We start from the raw sequence: 23,052 nt of genomic DNA on the forward strand, positions 1-23,052 counted from the left end.
TCGAGACTGCAACACGCTTTGAATATTCGGTGACGTTAAGAATTGGCGACAGGCCGAACGGCCTAATTAACACTGACGCCGCTATACTAACGTGATCATCAAAAACCAGTATAGTGGATATTATAAATCAACACAGTTTTGAGTATGGTTTACTGTATATAAATCATTTTGGTTTGGCTACCTGTTACACTCGTTCGCTCAGCCGAGTATGACAACAAATTTAAAAACCTGTGGGCTAAGTCCTGAAGGCCCTCAGGCGTATTGAACACTTGGTTAAATTCCTGATTTACTACCGATGACAAGTCTTGAGCAGGGCTGAAATATCGAGGTAACCTGTACACGAACCTAACTGTTTTTCTATAATCATTTATCAAAGTAAAATCGTATTTCTTAGTCTTCAATGAAAGATGAGCATTCTCTTCATATGAAATTTATGAGCAGTTCCTCGATTTCCACTTATTAAATTGAAAAAAAAAATAAAGTTAGCATCTTGATGATTTTCGCAAACCTGAAAAAAGGACCCATCTAGCGTCATTTCCTCAGTTGTAGCTCCATTAACTCCATCAAAGCTTAAAGAAGCGACGTAAAAATATATTAAACAGGAAAATAAATCAGACAAATTCAACCATAATTTTATTACAAATCCGTTCGTTTATTTTAAAAAAAACTGGACGAAAGCTTGTCAAAAGTAAATCTACCTAAACGAGACTTGGTGACACCGGATCATAAAATAAGTCAACGCGCTAAAAGAAGCTTGGTTTCAACTCATGCGTGGCATCATCTTCACGAATTTAGGCTCAGATGCATGAAATAAAAGAAGGTAAACAGATCGAATGCCCAAGCGACAGAGAAAATATGGTTTTAATTAGGAAGACAGCCAAGAGTTTAGATGTTGACGGTAATAGAGAGGTGAAGTTTTATCATCAAATACGAGGCTAACAAAAATAAAACTTGCAAAAGCTTTCGAATTCTATTCTAGTGAAACACTAGTAGAAGTTACGCTAACACACCAGGACAATTGCTACAATGACGGTACAAAAGGTATAAAAATAGTCAATTAGCTCGAGTAAAACCTCTTAGGAATGTATTATTGCCGATGCCGGGTGTGCAGGGCAAGTCTCCTGCTGCTGGCTGCAAGGCATATTGGTCCCTCATGTCCAGCATTACAGCCAGCACCTCCGTCATGACGCAAGGCGCAATGCAGCAATAAATCTAGCGCTAGTTAACACTAAAAAACACTAAATCTCACTAAACTAATTATGAACCATGGGCAAATGTACTGTCACCGGAGGAGACACGACGAAGTTAGAAGAGCTAGAGTGCAATGCATAAAGTTAGAGGAGCGCGCTAGAGTGCAATGCATAAATGCGAGTCAGCCGCACACTGCCCAGCTGAGGCCATCTGTCATAGATACGAGCATCATGATGGCATATATATTGAGGCCAACTGTCATAGATACGAGCATCATGATGGCATATATATTGAGGCCAACTGTCATAGATACGAGCATCATGATGGCATATATATTCGCCACAGAAATACATCCTCATCTGGGTCGTATTTATGCGGACCAAATGCATTGCTATAAGGGATGGTTGCACTGTCTGACCTCTAACATCAGCTAGCTCACACAACTAAAGAAATAGGATTATATTTTTTTCTCCTTTGCACGCGGAAAACGAGTGTCAACATTTGTTCCCGTTTAGCGACAATTTTTTAGTGCTAAGAAAAATGGGAATGAAAGATAGACTTAGTTAATGAATATGATGTTGCAGATGAAATGACGGATGAAACATGATGGTTGTGATGACAATGGAGTAGGAGGTGATGATCAGTGCTGAATCTGAAATTTAAACGGAGCATATAGCTACAAGTAACTGTGGGAGTTGGATGTATTACTCGTAATACTGTACAGCACTAAGAATTTTACTACAACAAACTCAGTCGCAGGTGACTGCCAACATTGAGCTGCATTGCAAGTCGCGATGACAGAAAAGTATCACAAGATTCTGATAGAGATTCGAGACTGAATAAATAAAACAAAATTATCACAAAAGCATTCAACGAAATTTTCGCGATGAATAGAAAATAGTGGCAATGAGTGAAGTTTTTGAATGTTGCTAAGCGAGAAGATTACTGTTTTTCGTTTTATCTGAAATTTCATTATGAAGACCTTAAACGAAGGGATATTATCATGGGCTTTTACAGCTTGGACAAACGTCTACGAAAGTGCTAAAAAACCTGCGGTTGGAACAATAGAAGACCGTAGCCCGGACACAAAACATTGGCACAATTCGGCGTCAGGAAAAATGATCAATTCCTAGTTTTTCTGACGAACGCCATGGACATTAACTTTGAAAAATAATTAACACAACTCTTGTACTAGTTTAATCCGTTGAATAATAGAGGAACACACTGGCTCACGTCAGACGCAGGAGCAAGGAAAAAGGTGCTGTATTGTGATAAAGAAGCAGGGACTCACGAGAAGGCCCAACTGTCGAGGCAGTTGACGGACGGTAAAGTACTTAAAAAAATGAGTATTTGAAAAATGTAACGCATTCGCCTAAAATAACTCGGTCTTACTGCATCAAGATTCGAAATACCGACTGAACTATATCCTATCCAAGACATTAACTTGCGACAGTGGTATTCTGCTATCAGTTCCGATGAAGCCTTTTCACAAAAATCTCAAAACGCTCGGAGGTATTGGTTTGAAAAGGTACGGAAATCGTTCAACATTGGGAGCCCTGACTAATTAATTAGAAACATATTGACCGGTGACATATAGTTGAAATTTCTCACAAAACACTCGTCCGTTGTTAGACATACATAATAATATTATTATGTACGACTTTTATTAAATATATATAACAAACGTAAGTAGTTATAATGTCTAATAAAAGAAATTTGTTCGATGGTGACTCTAATTTGAATAGTAGCTTGAATACGTTTTTCCTTATACGAACTCCAATATAATGGAACGATAACGTTAAAAACTTCATGCAAAACCTGATGAATCAACAAATAATTTCAACGATTATCTCGAACTGAGTGCACAACTCATTTCCAAGTCACAACAAAAACAATTGTAACGTCACAAACAGTAGGTATCTTTCCGAAACAATAAATAAAATGGAAACCCATTCATGTCAGAATCGAAATCAATAAAAAATTGGACTGTAGAGTCTTCCATTGCTTTTTAGACGTGTACAGCAAAACAGAAAAATAAAATCTCAGAATATCAGTTCTCCATTATGAGTAACTTGTAAGTTATGCCATTAAAGAACGAAAGTTTCATGAATTTCTAGGCCATGTTCTAGTTGGCATATTGATTTTGACTGAAAAAGTAAAAAAAAAACAGATTGCTAAAGAAGACATCGAGTTCACGATTTCAAGAACATCATAGCGCCTCACAAAATAATATTAGTGACGTGGCATTTCGTTCTGTGAGCTGAATGTAAGAATGAATATTTAGGTATAAATTTGAACGCGGTGGCACAAGAATAACAAGTCAGAACGGGACGCGTCAAAGATCAAACATCAGGAGAGTTTATTTATCACAGACTACTTAATTACGATCAAACAAATGCCAAACAATGGTTACACATTAACATGAGATGGGAGGCTTAAATACCCTCAATTGGCGCGTAGAATTTCAAAAGACACGTGTAACCAAAGAGTCTTAGACATTAAAAAGGTAAGATAATCTTGAGAATAATTTTAAACTAGGGAAATAATAAGTTAGAAAATATCCATAAGAGTTACTTAGATTTAGCAATCAGCAAACGCACTAAATGTTATTTAATCTTTACATTGTAGCGAATTCGTAATCTTATATCATATTATAAGCTCGCTTGGAATATATTGTCAGGTTTAACTGCCTTCTGATATTTGCAAAATTTAGCAACTAGAGGCTTTAAATTTAAACATGAAATAAAATATTTCTCAACAAGGTATCATATGACATTTTTTAGCATTTTACAAACACAAGCATTAATAAACGGTAGGTTCAGCAGAAATTAGATAGTACTTCACATTCCATGTTGTTTGAATGATAGGAAATAAATTTCCATTGATTTAGTTTTAAATAAAAAATGGACTAACCTGAGCATTCCGTTCAAAAGCTCGTATCAAAATATACGAGGCTAGCTAAGCTAATGAGACAAGATATGGCAGGAGGCCAAACCACCAACGTGTGTGAAGAGCGTTGAACACTTCAAGTAATTCATGTAAGAGCTCCATGCACACAACAACAGCACTTTAAACACTGAGTTATTATTATTTTTTGTATCCTTTTTACTCTTTGTTTCCAGATAAAAAATTGACATGCAAAATCACAATTTCGGTCTCACAACTACACAATACTCATATGACTTTACTCCACTAGATAACCATTGGTTCCAGGTATGAATATTTCTGCTGGGTTTGCAAACTTCCCTTTGGGTGTGGCGGCAGTCATCTTAGGCTGCCGGTGCCGTAAGTTGTCTTGATTCTTGGCCTGCACGACTCGGTCGGCGGGATCTTCGGTCATCATTTGGACCATCTCTGGATCATCGAGTCTCGTGAGCAGCTCATAGAACCTGGCGTGGCTGAGATGCTGCTTGAGGCGATACAAGAGGTACACGTCGCCGATCTTGCAGCAGTTCAGCACGCTCATGATGGTGTTTGAGACCGTCTCCTTGGCATTTGGGGGCTTGGCGACCTTCAGTATCATCAGACGGAAATACGGCAGCCACATGAATCCGAGGAAAATGAGATACGCGCACGTTACAGTCGTTAGAATAATCAACCAAACCCAGATGATGAGGAAGACTTTTTCATAAAGTTCCATGACGGTCAAGTGGCAACCTAAAGTCTCGGTACGCCGGGCAACAAGTTTGTTGTGGGGGTCCAGCTCGCACTTAGCGAAGGGAGGGAATGTCCTTGACATGTAATCTGAGAAGTTGACAGGATCTCGTTCATACGGGTAGGCCATCCATCCGTAGTTAATAAAACGTCCTTGGAACACGAAATCCAATGCTTGAAAACAGAATATGTCGACAAGCAGAGCAATAACATTACAGCCAAGGAATTTGAAGTAGATGCCATTGTGGGTATTGTGGTTGAGGACAATGTAGCGGGCAGCTCGCTCGACGAGCTCCCTCTCGGCGTGGTCGTAGCGAGCACTGTGCAGCGCCAGATCTTCAATAAGTTTTTTCACTTTAGGATTCTCAGAGTTCTTGGAAAACTTTCTAGGGATGTAATAGAATGCAGCAAGAACTAACAAGGTCCAATGAATCCACCTATAAAAAAGAAGGTATCTCCTTTCCTGGCCCGGCTCTTCAACGAATGTATACGAAAGACAAATGTTTATATAATCCAGTCTTACTTGAGTCTCAGCATTGAAATGATTCACACATGTGATAACGTCTCTGTGATACCACGAATACCAAACAAACGAGAAGCCGGCTAGCAATAACCAGAAGGTCCACTGATAATGCATTTTAAGAACAAAACCATCACACGGAGATGTACAAGGCGCTCGTTTCTTCTTGAAGATGTTCACCACATTGCCGACCAACTGTCGAACGATATCCGTCCCTCCGTGGCCTACGATAGCCATTTTTGAATGACACGCCCTGAAAAATACATCACAGTCATTACATTCAGAGCCAAACAAAGTGAACTTCCCCCTCAGCCTGAACGGAAAAAACGGGACTCGAGTGACAGTGGTACCAGTAATTTAGAACTTCTTTCGTTATTGCCAGCCAGTTCTCGCAACATGAATACGCGTAACATAAACGACAAATGCAACGAGATAATACCTGCGAATATCCTCTCGCGTCATGTGCACCATATACTACTCCACAAGAATGCCCTTGTTGGGCTTCGTGTACAGGTCGTATTTGCCAGGACTCTTTATCATAGGAGCCTTGTTTCGGTGTCTTAGGTCTTGTTGTCCACCACCTTTGTGATCTATGCTCACGTTATCCAAGAACATTCTTAAGAAATCAGGATCTGAAAGTTTCGTCAAGAGATCATAATAGCGAGCGTGACTGAAGTGCTGCCTCAGTCTGTAGAGCAGGTAAATATCGCCAATTTTGCAGTTTTGAAGGACGCTCACTACAGTGTTTCGGACGGTGTCTTTTGCATTCACAGGTTTTGAGACTCGTAGAATGTGGAGGCGGGCCCAGGGGCTCCAGAAGAAGAAGAGATACACGATGTAGAGGGAAGTAAGGATCGTCAATAGGATGAGCCAGAGCCAGAGGGCTAAGAAAATCTTCTCGTAGAGCTCCATGACGGTCAAGTGACAACCGAGCTTTTCTGTTCGCTTGTTCACGAGCTGAGACTCCACGCCCAATTCACAGTCAGCGAATGGAGGGAAAGTCTGAGACATGTAGTCAGTGAAAGTCTTAGGGTCTCGGTTGAAGGGATAGGACTGAAAACCCAGCTTCAGAAATCTGTTCTGGAAGACATAATCGAGGAAATGAAAGGCAAATAGGTCTATAGCGAGAGCGATGACGTTGCAAGAAAGGTATTTGTAGAAAAGAGCGTTGTGAGTTTTGATATTGAAAGCCATGTAACGGGCGGCCCGGTCAACCATTTCCCTCTCGTAATTATCGTATCTGTGAACTCCCACGGCCAGGTCTTCGAAGAGCTTTTTGACTTTTGGGTTTTCCGCATTTTTCGATATTTTCCGCGGTATGTAATACAAAGCGCCTAATATAAGCAGAACCCAATGTATCCATCGATAGAAGAGTAGGTAGCGCCGATCAGATCCAACCTCTATATATGGATAGGATAAACAAATGTTGATGTAGTCTAATCTGACTTGAGTTTCTGCATTGAAGTGCGATGCACACGTGATCACGTCTCTGTGGAACCATGAGTACCAGATGGCAGAGAAACCTCCAAGCATCACCCAAAAGGTCCACTGGTAGTGCATCTTAAGTACCATGCCATCGCAAGGCGCAGTGCAAACAGTAGGGCGCTTATTGAAGATATTAACCACATTTCCAACGATTTGTCGAATAATGTCGAACGACCTGCCACCTTGTCCGGGCATACCCATGATTTTATCTCTGAAAAGAGATAGAGAAGTCTAAATTACTGGTACGCTCTATCACTCCCCCAAGTGCTGAGGTTCTCAGTTTTTGTTTCCTCGTCTTAACACAATGACAAATAAATGGCATTCTCCTCACGGATTAAATTACCGTCTTCATACGTCCCATAAAACACTGCAAAAGAGTTTATTCAATTGAATAAATTAATTACATTTCATTAAATGCATATGCAACTGTAGCTATTGTTTTAATAATGGAATACAGATTTTTTCATATTTTCTACTACTTCCATCATAACTTTAAAAGGGGGAGTCAACAATCGGGAGTAAAATGTAATAGTTTAAAGCACTTATTATAAAGGACATTTGCCTTTGGAATCAAAAATTAAATTAATTTTGTACGGTGAAAAACGTTGCCGATTAGCGTAAGATATGCAAACAATAGTAAGTTATTTACTTCCTATATCTATTTTGAATAATAGCATCCTTAGCAGAGTAATCAAGCAATAGTCTTATGACTGCGAACATCAATTTACAAGGCGATTTTGAACAGTCGAGAGAGCTTAGAACTGACTCATAACAAAGTGAATAAAGAAGAGTAAGAAATGAATTGATCTTCACAGTAATGCAGCGCCTACAATGAACCTGTCATAACAAGAATTCACCGGGATTTAGAAATAGGTAAAATAATAGCAGATCTACTATTTGCCCGAATAAGTATTTAGCGCAAGGGGAAGCTCTAATGAACATGTAGTATGTAAGGTACAGATGCCGGGTTTTCAACACATGTCTAAATTGAAATCAGTTAGCACAGAGGACAATTAAAACCTCTTAATTCGACAGCCCCAAGATAAATTTACAAGGAGATGGAGGTAGTGAGTAATTGAAATAAATTTGGATTGAATTACAGGCAACGTAGATCGACTGACTCACCTTTAGGACGACGTGTTGAGTGACGAAGTAAACCGTGGGGCTCCCGTGCCTCCTCTTCTTAGTCCTGACGAATACTCCACGTCCTGCACACAAAAATTCATCGTTAACATCGTCTAAGAAAGAAACAAATTAAAATCATTGTTCAGTTAATTATACACGAGCCCCAACGTCAATGAGTGTCAACATCGTCCAAAAATGATACCTATTGAAATGATTGTTCAAAAAATGTTAAAATTATTGTTCGGTTAATTATAGATGAGCCCTAACGCTATTGATCGTTAGCATCGTATTAGAAGGATACCAATTAAAATGTTTTCCCAGTTAATTATTGATAAGCCCTAACGCCAAAGAACCATAATATCAATAAATTTCCTCGAAAGGTTTAAAAAATACTTTCAGCTTTGATAATGAAGTAAACAGATACAAGCAAAGCCTAAATCCTGCGTAGATTAATTGCACGTCAATTCTTCCATTGAATTGTTCAATGCATATCAACTGTTGTGCCTATTTTCAACGTTATATTCTGTTTCCTTGAAAAGTGAAAACCAACTCCACTACCATTAGCTGGTAGCGATTAATTCTCAAGCAGGTGCAATGGAAGACGAAACGATTTACGAGGAAACACTGCCGACTTATCACGAATTGAATTTTTAAATTCGCGCAGCGGTAAGTGTGTCAGGCAGTGACGAGTTACAATAAACAACGATTTTTCATGAGTCGTATTCCTAGTATATTATGTTAGTCGTAACTCGAATCGCTAAGTGAAGAACATCACTTGAGCCTGCGTGAGCCGAGTACAAGACCGAGCTTAAAGGTTGACTGACCACTGTTGATTAAGAAGCCCGAAACTAATCGAGTTTACAATCTATATTCTCTTCTGAAATTAGTCTATATAGTATATACTTCGACGTAATCTATATACTGGTGGAAATTAACATGCGAGTACTCAAATAATTAAAAAATATTCGTACATCGATATTCTTGCGACTTAGTATTCTTCATATTTTTATTCAGTTGGCAGGAAAACACGAGTAGCATGGTCTTCATGTCATGCGTTCTTCGTGATTACGGTACCACAGTTCACACAAGCGACAAATTATGACGTAAAGATCAAAAACTACAATAGAAAAGTGAATAATGATAATTGTCGAGGTTTTCAGTTCAATTTTCAGAATGAATACCGAGCATTCATCAACAATTTATCATCTAGCGTTTGATGGCTATTTATTCTATCATGACCGAGAAATAGCGGAAATATGGCTCGGTGGTCGGTTGAAGCTCGCAGCGTTTGTTCATACGCCCGTCGAGGGTTCTAGAATATGATAGTGAACATCATGATCATGTTGCCCGCGCTCGTCATGGACATCATGATCATGTTGCCCGCACTCGTCATGAACATCATGCTCATGTTACCGCGCTCGTCATGAACATCATGTTCAAGTTGCCCGCACTCGTCATGAACATCATGCTCAAGTTACCGCACTCGTCATGTACATCATGATCATGTTGCCCGCACTCGTCATGAACATCATGCTCATGTTACCGCGCTCGTCATGAACATCATGCTCATGTTGCCCGCACTCGTCAACCGCACTCGTCATGAACATCATGCTCATGTTGCCCGCACTCGTCATGAACACCATGCTCATGTTGCCTGCGCCAAATGGCGTCATGATCTCAGGGCCTTAAGATTCTTATTATTACAGTGAGAAAAAGTTCGTTGACCCTTGACCCGACGTATCAGTAAGTTAATTGTATTACAAATACCAAGTCACCTGGTCTAAGATGGGGCACCATCTCCTTTAAGTCATTATTCATGAAAAAAACTCTCGAGACACGCAAGAACAAGATTTAAAAATATGGAGCCCGATTGTTTATTAAAGATCAATTGTTTTTACTTTAGTTAAAACGAAGTCGCTGAAAGCCATGATCAGATATGTTTTTACACTTTATTTTAAACGAAAACAGACCACCGCAAAATAGCTTGTTGAATACAATGGATTTTTTTTCGAAAAATGTTCGATGGGCATCAACAGAATTAGCGAAATCAAAAGAACGTAACCAATTATGTTCATTATAGTACTTTTAAGTAATTTAACAATGCCCAGAATCAAATTAAAGCAAAGCGAAAGCCATTCATTTACCAGTATTCGCACCGCAGGTAGAGTAGGTAACATGGTAGCTATAATGAGGATCGTTTACTCTCCATAATGCGGCATTTCACAGAGCAACAAGCGCGACACATGCGACAAGCTTTGTTGAATGACTTCTTCGAAACTTGCTCGATGCATGTATTTCTAGCGAGATTCTCATCCCAAGGTACGGCTCATTCCAGTCATTCGGTTTTTGGTTGTGTTTTGTAACGATTTTGGCGTTCCCTAGAGTTTTCAATGCATAGGTACCATGTAAAACGGAAAAATAATAATTTTCAGTCGCTTTTCTTAGAGGCGTGTGCGATTTGGCGATGTGGCACTCGGGTAATTAAACCAAGTATGAACAATCTATCATGAAGCCACAGCGCTCCGTGATGACAAATTACGTACTCCGAGTAAAAGAAATAAGCCGAGCCGATTCTATATATACCTCGTTACCATCATACAAATTTTTAAATTTTTCTAGTATTTATAGGTAATAAGCGAGTTTTTCTGGTCAATCGCCCTCGCACACGATGAAAATGGATCCATACGAGGAATCTCGAAAAATCGAAGCTGGTACAAAGGAACGTCGTATTTTCTACGCGATCAGAAGCAATAAGTAAAATCAATACATCCAGTCCAACATAAAATGAGAAATATTATAAAGGCATCATCTCCCTATTGTCGACGGGTTAAAAGTACCTATCCCTACATTCCGGGAACTGTTAAGATGCGACGAGACGATAACTGCTGAATCCTAGCTACTATCACTAATTAAACGGTTCCTTGGTGGTGCGGTACAAGCTGCTCACGAGCAAGTGTTAACTTCACACGAGACGCATCTAATCCGGAGGACTTTGTTACCTGGAGATCATCTTATATTACATTGAAATATCGATGATTCGGAGCCTGTTAGGACGTTTCAATGAAATAAGCCTACTTCCACGCGCGATCCAATGAAATGAGAAGCGAAGGGTAAGGAGCACAACATGAAAGTAGCTTTAAATTTATTAATAATAATATTTTACATAGATACAGCATTAGTTTCTAGAAGTTTTGAACAAGCAAGCCTACGGCAAGAAAAAATTAAATGTCACAACTGGTCTAAAAACCGCAAAATTGTCTCAGTAAAATGGCAAAGGAAAATGTCTGAATCGACATTTTAAAAATAAATATTTTAAAACTAGCACCTCGAGGAATGAAATCCAAGACAAAGGTGATTGATCGTCGTCTATAGCAGATAATGCTGAACTGCATATTTTTCAGTTTAAACATTAGCAGATTGGGATAGATTAACTAGTATCAATCGACGAAAATACGAGCGTTTTACAAAGCTAATAACATTTCAACACGAAGCAGTCGGTAGGTTATGAAAGCATTTAAAAACATATCCTCAAATTGTCAGTAAAATCATTAAAGAATAATGGCAGGACGATGTGCGAGATAACAACACGCGATCTTAGTATGTTCATGAAGCTCGCATAACATTTTATTTAGCCTAAAATTATGTACAACAATCAACAATCGAAGTGTCTGCTCTACTTTAGATACATATGACAGCAGATGTAGTAGGTTTTGTGCATAAAATGTCAAGATTTACAACGCTTCCTTGTTAATGCATGCCTTTCTGGCCTCGATTCATCATCATGTAAGCCTGCATGCCCTGATTACCCATCATCCCAGGCTTTCCTTGAGGTACGACTTGTTTAGAAGGCCGGTTGTTAATTTTTAGCGTAGTGGGATCGTGGCTGATAACATCGGCGAGGGAAGGATCGCTCAATCTGCACAGCAACATGTAGTATCTAGTATTCGAGAGGTGAGCTTTCAGTTTCTTCAACACGTAGATGTCTCCAACTTTGCACCTTTTCAGAACTTTTTCTAATCTCTTTTCAACATCTTTGTCGTCTTCGGCAAGGACAGGGCGTTGGGGTTTGAGAGCCAGCTGCTGATAATAGGGATGGAAATAGAATGCAAGGTTGATCAAATACCCAATAGTGACCAGTACTACGACAACCAAATACACCCACACGAAGAAAAATAATTTCTCGTACACTTCCATGATGCCCAAGTGACAGCCCAAGGTCTCTTCTCGTTTAGCAGTAAGCATGTGCTGCACGCCGATGGTACACTTGGCAAATGGCGGGAAGATGCGAGAAATGTAATCCGAATAATTGATAGTGTCGCGAGGAGTATTGAATGCCATCAGACCGTAATTGTAGAAACGATTTTGCAGAAGGTAATCAACGAACCAAAATGAGAGGAGGTCAACAATAAGGGCAAATATCACAGAGAGGACAGCATTGAGGAAAATAGGATTGTGTGACCTCAGATGACCAGACAAATAGAGAACTAATTTTTCCACAGGTCCTCGTTCACTACTCGGGTCATAGCTTGAAGTAGTGTGAATTACATCGGCGAGCAGCTTCCTCAGTTTCTTGTTTTCAAATGACTTGGCAAACTTGCGGATCATGAAGTAAGCAAGTGCAATGATCAACATGCACCAGTGAAGCCATCGGTAGAAGAACAAATATCTTCTTTTTTCAGGGTTATCGTCTGAGGGAACGTAGATGTAAGTCATACAGAAATTCAGGTAATCAACGCGAACTTGGCCTTCAGCGTTGAAATGACTAACGCACGTCAACGGGTCTTTAGCGTACCACGAGTGAAACGTGGCCCAAAACAGAAAACCGAAGAGGTAGAAGCCATAGTTGTAGTGCATTCGGAGGACGAAACAGTCGGATGGAGGAGGGGAGTTCTTCTTTTTTTTGACGACCCTGACGACTTGTGAAACAACTTGACTGACGATGTTGCCAGTCGTAGTAGCTCCAGCGATGGCCATTTTGGGACCTGGAAAAGTAAATTCAAGTCAGATCACTTCACTTCCAGATTGAGTTTAGTAGATATTTTCACAAACTCTCGAGGAGATTGGTATGAATTATGCGAAACAAAGTATGTTCACACACACACACACGTTATCATAAATATATATTCCACGATACTTGCCTTATTGCTGACGAGATGAAGCAGAAAAAGAGATCGGACGAAGTCCTTGCCGTACTCTCAATAAAAATAAAAAAACTAAACTGTAGAAAAAAATTGAACAAATATATTGAGTTAATTTTTCGTTATCGAAAATTATTTCCTACAAAATGGCATGTTACGCTAGTAAACATTCTATTAGACTATAACGTTCAGTAAAACAGATAATATTGAGGCTTAAAGCCGAAGCTGAATAAAACCTATCCTCAAAAAATGTTCTACTACGTGGAATGTATCAAAATTAAAATGCATATAAAGACAATATGGCACCAGTATGCACAATAAGAAAATATGTCAATGAACTATAAAGGACAAACTGAAACGCGGTGAGAGTAAAGAACACGTGACACTTTTTCGTAGGTAGAATTATTTATCAAAATTGAAAGATTTTACAGGAATTTAATAGAAAAGTTGAAAAATTATAATTGAACTGCGACGCTCCAAGTTAAAACCTATATAATGGCTCGTTTGAGTTTTAAAAAGACTAGGTATATTATAGCACTGGTGGGTTATCAATCTACAGAGTGCGTGTCTACCTCAGAAGTTCTGACTGGAAAACCGGGGGTTTGTCGAGCCCCAGCACCGATGTAATAAGGGAACTGTTACGGCATCAGGAACCATGGACAAGCAACAAAATGTGAATTTGCACATTAAATAAAAATTCAAGTTTTAAAAAATTTGTCACACAACTTAAATGAGAATGAGAACTTTGAATACTTTTTGGCTATCAGAAAGGCTAGAATTTTTCCTGATGCCGCAATAGAAGCCCTTAAACATCAATGCTTCCTGCGGTATTTTTTTCGGGGTGCTATGTCAACAAGATGAACAATGAAAGTACACAAATAAGACAATATTTACTACTAGGAAAAGAAACAACAGTATAAACTTATTTTACGCTGAGAAGAATTTCGCCAGAAACTCGAGTGCGCTTAAGTCTAAAATATGTACAAGAGAATTCCAGTGGGTTAAAGGAGCTGTGGCACAAATGTTTCTACTTTGTGAATCTAAAAAGAAGACATTTTACAAGTCTAATTAAAAGTGAAATCCGTCCGTAGACCAGTCAAAATAACCGAGCGTAAAAAATACTTCAACAACTGTCACTTAGTTTTAACAATAACATCTCTTTTTCAAATTTACACTGCAATTCTTAAAAGCACAACCGTCAGCTTAAGTTGAGCTTAGCCGGCTCCTCCAGGCATGGCATTGTTAAACATTAAATGTGACTAAGCCATGATTTTAACAAAACGTCATTTGGGTTTCTAATACTCAAGCACCAAAAAATATTCGCAGTCAAGACGTGGTTTGAGTCTAATCAACCAATATTCCTGTGTTAGTCTTCCGTGAAGGTGAGCCCATAAGAATAACGTCGTCTTCTTCCATGACGCTCGTGTACATCGGGTGTTCTTTCTTGAGGCCGATGAGCACACGATCTCGGAATTCTTCATCGCAAATGCGGCGCAGTAATTCGAAGAAATCTTTGTGTGCAAAGTGCTGTCGTAGTTTGTAGAGTATAAAATAATCACCAGCCTTGCAGTACCTTGAGAGATTGTCTATCGCTTTTCGTGATGACACCGTAGCATTCATGGGTTTGGAGAATCTCAAGATTAAATTTCGTGTTTTTGCATTGTAGAATAAACCCAGGAAAACAGTGTACACAGAAGTTAAAACCATTAGAATGATCAACCAGAACCAAAGAACGAAAAACACTTTTTCGTAGATCTCCATCGCAGTTAAATGGCAACCGTACTTCTCAACACGCTTATTGCTCAGTTCATGTGACATTCCAATGGTGCACTCGACGAATGGAGGAAAAGTTTTCGAAATGTAATCCAGTTGGTATTCTCCGTCACGATAGTAAGGATAAGATGCATATCCCAAGGCTGAGAATTTGCCTAACAGCAACCAGTCTAAGAAGTAGAACGTGAAAACATCAATGCCAAGCGAAACGACGTTCCAAATCCAATACTTCATGAACAGCGAGTCGTGAGTTTTCATATTGACTACCATGTATTTGGCTGTAGCATCAACCAATTGTTTTTCAGCTCCCTCGTATTGATGTCCATTGGCATTCAAATATTCAAACAATCGTTTGAGTTTGACGTTTTCGTGATCTTTAGAAAGTCTTCGAGGAATGTAATATAGAGCGCCTAACAGGAGCAAGACCCAGTGAACGTATCGGTAGAAGAGTAAGGTGACAACCTTGCCCGCCTCGTCAAGAATGTAAGGGTAAGAAGTGCAGATGTTGAGATAATCTAAACGAACCTGCACATCAGCATTATAATGCGACACGCAAACAATAATGTCTCTTGTAAACCAGTTATAATACACGCAAGCAAATCCTGTGAGTAAGAGCCAGAGCGTCCATTGGTAATGCATTCGCAGGATCCTGCCATCACTGGGAGACGTATGTGTAACTGGGTTGCTGGAGAAGGCACCGGTCACCAGCTGAGAAAATTGCTGCAGGAGGTTGAACGATCGAAACACGGGGTTTGGTCCGCCCATCGTTGAATCTGCGGAATGAGTATATGTTTTAAATAAGGCAACGTGCAAAACAAAGTTATCCGATAAAAGTACTTAGAACAAATATCACAAATAGGTTATGGCGCTTTCAGCTTCGATCGCTAACTAGAAAACTTGACGGTTAAATTTCTGGCAACAAAATTATATTTAATCGAGCTTTAGTGTATTCAAATGTTTGAAGGTTCGAAAGATAGATTGAAAGTGAGACAAATAAAGAATTATATTTTTCGTTATTCAGTTACTTAGTTTCCAGCCGTTTGTTAGTTATAGAGATTCCAACTGAATAATTGTATTAAAGTGAATTATTTTCAGTGTGACTTTTACGAGCATAGAAATGTTAGCATTCACTGATAAAACTGAACTGATCGAAGGAAAAAGCAAAATTAGAGGTGCAGTGAACATTCGATACCAATGCTGCATCACATATAAAGTTCCAGTAATCGTCATTGTGAGGACAAAAACATGAGGATTATACGTTACAAAATATTTTTACCCAGAAGCACATTTCAAAGAACTCAAGTTCAGCACTAAATTATGTACCTACAAATCAGTATCTCTTGAAAGCAACTAACAAACAAAGTAGGTATTTCTTTGATAAGAAAAATTTTGAAAGACTTCAGGTTCAGTGTTACAAAGTGAGCAGCATTCCTCATTTCGTGAGTTGCAGGTGTCTATAAATATATAATTTGGGTAGTCAATATGAACTGATCTATCACAACAAATAGTTCATGCTGCTTGGTAACCTTAGTCAATGAAACGTTTAGCAATCATCTTTGACAAGGTAAACAGTTTTGTCTATACTGAAAACCTTCAACTCATTACTTTAGTTCTGAATTATAAACAATTACAGGTTTAGAACAGAAATATAAATGCACAAGCATAAATATTGCAGTCATTTCACTGCACAATAGTTGATAAAAAAGTAACATTTGACGGCAAATAGAAACATCTACCCAATTCATTTCCAACTTTCCTCAATTGCACCTAAATTCTAATCATGCTACTATTTTTAAACTTATTACTCTTCAAGTTCATCGGCTGAAGGCAATGAATGGAAAAATTGTTAACTAAATAAGGTAAGGCATTAAGAAAATATTAATTATATATAAGAGTATAAATCAAAGCTCTTGATATATTAGACCATTTCAAATTAAAAAGAAAGTTAGATGCATACAGCGCTGGCCATTAAAAACATTTTTCAGTTTTTCGTCGCAAGTTTCGAAGAAATGAATGTACCTAGTCATTTTTGAGTAAAGTCATTTACTTAAAAGTAACATACCGAAAGTGTTTTACCTATTTTATAGTTACCGGATAGAGTTTGAAAATACGATAAGATTTCAATTTATATCAGTAGCCAAAATATCAACAGGCTAAAAAGTCTAAGCACTTTGCTCCCCTCATTCCAGTCACTCATTCGTGGGCGTTTTCTTAGGACTGTATCTTTGAAATGCATTTCATGAACTTTTAAGTTGAATTACACAAATTACACAAAAATTTAGGACAAAAATCTCAAATCATGACTTGGATTTGGTCATGATGGATATATCTGGTGGTTGCGTTTCAGAGATCACGAAATGACTCAAATGACTGCAATATGAATGTCTGCCAGTTGGAAGACGAAGTAATATTTATGAAACTTGAATCGGATTTTTAATGGCCTGCACTATATATGACTATTGTCCATTAAAAATTACAATTTAATTGACGTAGCCGATTACTTAGCACCGAATTTCCGTCTGCCAGTTGGAAGACGAAGTAATATTTATGAAACTTGATTCGGATTTTTAATGGCCTGCACTATATATGACTATTGTCCATTAAAAATTACAGTTTAATAGACGTAGCCGATTATTTAGCACCGAATTTCCGTCTCGAAAACTTGTGAATAAAAAATTTTGCCCACTGTATAAAAGGTATGTAATTATTTCACTCTTTACATAGTATCAACGTAACAAATTAAAGAGAAATCAGAGAAATCGAATCGAAACAAACTTGCATTAAAATATTCGGGGGGCATATTTTACCGATAACATAAAGATGTGAGTTAACCAAAAAAATAATAAATGAAATACCAAAAATGCACAAAGCTATGGAATAAATTTATAATCTTTATTAATAACCAGGGACTTTTCTTGTTAGCTTATGATAATATGTATATACATAGCCCTTTAACCCGATGATCTCGTAAACCACTGTGAATGGCAACACTCAATTAAACTGCATTCAATATTGCAATTAGACGCTGGGTTTCAGTACTATGAAGAAAATAAATAACTTTTCGCGCTACAGTAAAGATTAAGGAGTCCAAAAGATCGATAAATCTACACAAGCACGAATCTTAAATCATAGTAAGACAAATAATTAATTTTTGCAACTCGCTACAAAGAAGTTTTGACTGAAGGATAAAATTTGTATACTTATACCACTAATCTCAGTACGTTCCATTTATGAATGCTACACGAACATACGCTTATGTATTAAATAATTACTCTATTTGATTTACCATAATAAGTACAAGTTACTACAGACTACATTACACGCTCATGTACAGCATGCTTATGAGCTACAACTCACCTCAAAACAAGATCCTTCAAGAGCAAGCACTAGATGAGTTCAATTCCAGGCACTCAAATTTTATGTTCCACAAGTCAGCACAGAGCAAACACAACGCGACGCACTCGGCAGCTGCCTAACACCAAATGAGGCTGGAAGATTCTTTCCACTGAAATGAAATATCTACTAATGTTTCAGAAGATGAAAAACAAGGAGGTTTCAATTTATTTGTCGTACATACGCGGCAAAAAACACGCTTAAAACAAAGCAGGTTCGTCACGCTGGTCATAGGCTAATGCGCTTATCTGGAAGGCAGTTGGTCGCGCTACGGCCAAAAAAATTAGGGCTAAACGTCCGATTTTCATGGGTACGCCGGAAGGGAGCTATAATAGGCAGGTAGGCAGGTACAGGCCAAGTGAAGCTAATCAAACAAGTCTGCACTAACGCCAAAGCAATTTTCAAGTTATCAACGAATAATAAAAGCGATTCAGAGAAATTTGTAATACGAAATTAAATTATCATTAACGAAAAATGTGCCAGCTATAATGCTCCACGCGTATCATCAGGATAATATTTTCGCGACGGTGCGCGGCATACGGTATATAAAAAAATCCGTATGCAATATGCACGAGAAATTATCGAACATTCTAGACAAAGAAGTTGGGTTCCTCGATAATTTATGTAAAATACGAACAAATTGGCGAACATAACAAATTATACGAATCAACCCCAATATTAGTAAGAACGAAAATTAGTATATTAATTGTACGATTGTGTTAAATAAATTAGTTAACAAATTATTTACATCAAAATTACTCATAAATTTTAAACGCTTCTATACACTATTTATCACGTTGACTACAATTAATCTAAAATTGAGCTTGTGGTAAATCGTGTACATAACAAGATTTATTTTAAGATCAGATCGATTAGTTAGAACATATTGTTAAATGATTAACACTTGAGTATATGTCAGTACGAAACACAACTTAAAAGCCATGCAAAAAAATATAACTCGGCTTAGTTTTTCAGCATAAAAAATTCGATCTTGAGACAAAAGTATTAGAGACGCTGTCTTCAGATTCGAGAAATCGGTTGAAGAAATGAAGTTCTCGGATCGAATCAAGATTAAAACTATTATAACTCGACGACGGATTCATGATAGAGGCGAAATTTATTAGTAACATGCCGGAGGCGCATAAAGATTGCTCAAGATCTGTTGATGCAATAACATAAAACTTCGAATCGATTATTGAGCCTGGAAACGGTTATATATAATTGAGTAATCAACCACTGGCCTTTTTAAATTGCGGTGTTTCACTAAAAACTGAAAAATTAATCTTTATTTCAATTGTTTTGAACATGTTACTTTCGACGAGTAATAGGGAGGGATTGCAAGGCTAAATTAAACATAATACCCTTATCAAGAAATCACATTAGAGATCTTAGTAAGAGATCTGGGTAAATATGCTACTTAGACCGCTGTCACTCGTCCAACATTAGCTAAAACTCAACTCGCTCATTTGAACAGAAAAGTAGGGTTTTTCACTTATCGTCGCAACAGCGAATTTCAAGATAAACATCACTATGATGTTGAATTTACGTTACAAGAATATCACAATACCTTATCTAAGATTCATTCAAAACTATCAAATTTAAATGTAGGAATCTGTTTTGATTAGTACGAGGGTTTGCAGTAGTAGGATTTTTTTTGTGAAGGTAGCAGCGTGTGCGGTCGCTTAGGCCTAACTCGGGCACAGCCTTCTTGGTCGCTCGCCTGCGCAGCTGCCGACGCAGCTCACCTTTCTAGCCGGCCATACTGGCAACCGCTTCACAAAGAACAGCGATGAGAGAGAAGAAAAGACGAGCAACTCGTCCTATGAAGATAACACCAAGATATACATGCCTACAGAGTCGTTTACTTCAGAGATAACCATTACTTTCAGTCTCCTCTATCATAACAATTGTCTCAACATTACTGTTTTTAAATCTCGATTGCATGTCGTTTCAAGATCTCAGCAGCAGCCAAAACGTGACACTATCACACAGTAGCTTGAGAACCGTTTACGTAATAAAAATTTTGTGAATCTTATGACGGAATAAAAAATAAATTATTAGGCGATAAAAAGTTTTCTAATCCATTTGTGTTATCTTTTTTTATTATAAGCATGCATTTTGTTACATTCGAGAAAATATATACCACCGCAGGTCATCCCATGCAATAATCACTATTATTAATAAAGAAGAATTCAAGGTGCGCTCTAACTTACTGCATTAATACTTCAGGATTCGGATGGAATTTCTTGTCAACAGTTTAGTCAGTACCAAGCAAAATGTCTCAAGTCTGTCGTATTAGAAAATTGATATACGTACTCGATATGTTGATAACTGCTTCAGTACTAGATAAAACTTGTCACACTCATATCGCTTTAAAATATATGAAGAGAAAACATTTATTAGTGTAGTGAACTTGTGAAGCACCACATGACGGTTAACTGACATTGAAGGTCTCAAATCAATAGATCAAGAGCGGCATCATCAACGCTGTCAGCGATAGGAGTTACTGCTTTCTTTCATGTACGTATTGAACAATAAAGAATCCCAAGATCAATCCACGCCCACATTTTTCAGAGCTAAATTTAACGGGCGTAGGAATTTTTCGTGCTTAAATTAAATCTGTTCAGAACTGGGCTATTGAGAATAAGTAATGAGAATATAGTGGAGACACAGCTAAAATAATGTTAAGAAAAATATTATTCATGTCATGTCAAGATTGGTAAACAGCCCATGGTAAACAAGAATATTGTAAACAGCGTGAAACCGCTATTCTAAACTCACATAACTATCGGAATGTGGTTTAAATTCAATTTGTACAACGGTTGGAGAATAAATGAGACAAAAAAAAAATCGCTGCATTCTGCACGTAATCGGAAAATATGAATGAGTAATTAAATAGAAACTAGGTTTGCCATTACAATTTACACTCACATAATGATTTATATAAAATACAAGTCTTGTAGTTCGATGTCTTATTCCAATCCGCAGATTTGCAACAAAATGTGAAACACGGCGACAAATTCCGTATACTTGTTTAAAGATTTCCCTTCTTTACTCCTATAGACATATAGGTACCTATAGAAGTACGCATCAGACGTCACATTCCGCGGTCATTTAGATTGGAAATCACACGTAAAAAGTTTTGATAATTTTAGTCGACGAAGTCGAGTATTGCGTTATTTGCGTAAAATTGAAAATGATAAGTTACTACTATGCCGCCAATGTAACGATATAGACGAAGTGCCTAAAGTATAGAAGAGCACGTTCAAGTATATATTTGTTATATCGTATAGAATGCGATTGGAGACTCGTGGTCACTGTCAGTCACCATTCCTTCCCAAGTTAGGTACCAGCAACGACTTCCTAATTTTTAAACTTGAAATATTGCCACAACTTCTCTCGTGTTTTTCATTCGGTAATTTTGGTAGCAGCGTCAGAGGTGCTTGTAAAACTTTCCGTGATTCCCCGATATGTATCATATTTATCCTCGAGTCGAGTCTAAAGTAACATTTATCTCACCATCCTAGCAGTTAATACTGGATGCATACACATTAAAATACGAGAAATTTCGCCAAAATTTAGTCACAAATGAGTAGCAGAAAAATATTTTCAGGCCCGAAATCCGTATACCTAACATGCAGAAACCACAACTATACCATGAGATATTTAAGAGTATAGAAGGGCATCGAGTCATGCGAAATGCAGTTGACAATATTAATCCTAGAAACTACAGCTCCACATGCTCGACCAACTCCCGTTCATCCATCCTACAGTTCGCCTGTACAGAGCGCCCTCACCGACAGCGTTAGCACAGGGAACAAGCTTTTTGTCGCGAGTCAGCGGAGAAACCATTGACATTCACATGTAGAAATCGCGTAACTTCACTTAAAATAACCCAAGAAGAAACTTTCACCACAATTTCACAGATTACATTTGATTTTGGGTAAACACGTGGGCATCAACAATAATTTCAACGCTGGCAAGATAATAATCCAGCAGTAGAGATCACAAGAACACCCACCTTCTCACTTCGACGCCACAAAGACCACTGAGGCTAGGAGCTTGCTTGTTCACGAGCTCTGTCCGGACGCTCAGGACTCCGCCGTGGAGCTGATGAATTATTTATCTAGTGACATCTGGTACCTACATTTGACAAAGGCTGTAGCTAAATGCATATCGCATCAGTTAATAATGAGTAGCTTAGTTGTGGACTCATTAACTATGTTTACGCTTTCGTCTCACAAATTCCAATCTAAGCAACAGATTAGCATCAATAATTAATTCATTACCTTTCATACATATGAATATCCTCATAGCAAAGGGCAATTTATATTGCTTAAATAGCAAGCAAATACCCGTAACTCCATGCAAGCACATTGTTCTCTAGAGAAATATATTGGAACTTAAATCCTCTACTTTATCACGTTATAATTAATTAAAGGACATAACCCGTTTATATTTGATTTACGCCAAACAGTTGGCCTCGGAAACTTTTTGATATCTTATGAGGAACAAATCAATTTTTTTTATTTGCTATATATTTTTCATTAACAATTTTTAAATATGTACCAATTTTATATTTCATCTCATCAAGTTATATAACTGATTGCTTCGGGTCAGGAAGGAGAAAAACCTTTTGAAGATCTTATCACAAGAGATCGAAGTTATTTCCCCATTTTTCCGACGTTTAGATCTTAATCACTGATGTTCAGGTGACCGAACCTTCGGGTGTTGGGTTTTCGGTGACTCAGGTAAGAAGTTACTAATCGAAAA

General features: G+C 38.0%; 3 protein-coding genes across 4 annotated transcripts; all 3 read right to left on the bottom strand.

Moving 5' to 3' along the window:
* Positions 1–620: 620 nt before the first annotated feature.
* Positions 621–22,369, bottom strand: LOC108665313 (innexin inx2). 2 transcript variants are annotated; one of them, XM_018152051.2, is made up of 3 exons: positions 22,301–22,369; positions 7,976–8,058; positions 621–5,618 (listed from the first exon to the last, which is right to left on the bottom strand). In XM_018152051.2, the coding sequence occupies exon 3, from the start codon at positions 5,600–5,602 to the stop codon at positions 4,376–4,378; it is 1,227 nt and encodes a 408-aa protein (XP_018007540.1). In that variant the 5' UTR covers positions 5,603–5,618; positions 7,976–8,058; positions 22,301–22,369; the 3' UTR covers positions 621–4,375. The 2 variants fall into 2 exon arrangements, with proteins under 2 accessions (XP_018007540.1, XP_047741144.1); XM_047885188.1 differs by lacking the exon at positions 22,301–22,369 and adding an exon at positions 22,077–22,227.
* On the bottom strand, positions 5,609–13,371 carry LOC108665311. The gene is made up of 5 exons (XM_047885161.1): positions 13,114–13,371; positions 11,734–12,957; positions 9,454–9,629; positions 8,009–8,058; positions 5,609–7,061 (listed from the first exon to the last, which is right to left on the bottom strand). The coding sequence occupies exons 2-5, from the start codon at positions 12,947–12,949 to the stop codon at positions 5,840–5,842; spliced, it is 2,664 nt and encodes an 887-aa protein (XP_047741117.1). The 5' UTR covers positions 12,950–12,957; positions 13,114–13,371; the 3' UTR covers positions 5,609–5,839.
* On the bottom strand, positions 13,991–18,804 carry LOC108665314 (innexin inx2). The gene is made up of 2 exons (XM_018152052.2): positions 18,244–18,804; positions 13,991–15,659 (listed from the first exon to the last, which is right to left on the bottom strand). Exon 2 carries the CDS (start codon positions 15,649–15,651, stop codon positions 14,458–14,460), a length of 1,194 nt encoding a protein of 397 aa, XP_018007541.1. The 5' UTR covers positions 15,652–15,659; positions 18,244–18,804; the 3' UTR covers positions 13,991–14,457.
* Positions 22,370–23,052: the final 683 nt, after the last annotated feature.

The sequence above is a fragment of the Hyalella azteca genome, unplaced genomic scaffold (assembly GCF_000764305.2).
Source record: "Hyalella azteca isolate HAZT.00-mixed unplaced genomic scaffold, Hazt_2.0.2 contig2102, whole genome shotgun sequence".
Classification (NCBI taxonomy): Eukaryota; Metazoa; Arthropoda; class Malacostraca; order Amphipoda; family Hyalellidae; genus Hyalella; species Hyalella azteca.

Coding starts and splice junctions, on each gene's coding strand:
- LOC108665311 (XM_047885161.1), bottom strand. CDS start 12,949: ATGGCCATCGCTGGAGCTACTACGACTGGCAACATCGTCAGTCAAGTT. Junction 9,630..11,733: donor GATGAATCGAGGCCAGAAAG/GCATGCATTAAC, acceptor CATTTGGCGCAG/GCAACATGAGCATGGTGTTC. Junction 8,059..9,453: donor TGATGTACATGACGAGTGCG/GTAACTTGAGCA, acceptor TTTTGTGTGCAG/GACGTGGAGTATTCGTCAGG.
- LOC108665314 (XM_018152052.2), bottom strand. CDS start 15,651: ATGGGCGGACCAAACCCCGTGTTTCGATCGTTCAACCTCCTGCAGCAA.
- LOC108665313 (XM_018152051.2), bottom strand. CDS start 5,602: ATGGCTATCGTAGGCCACGGAGGGACGGATATCGTTCGACAGTTGGTC.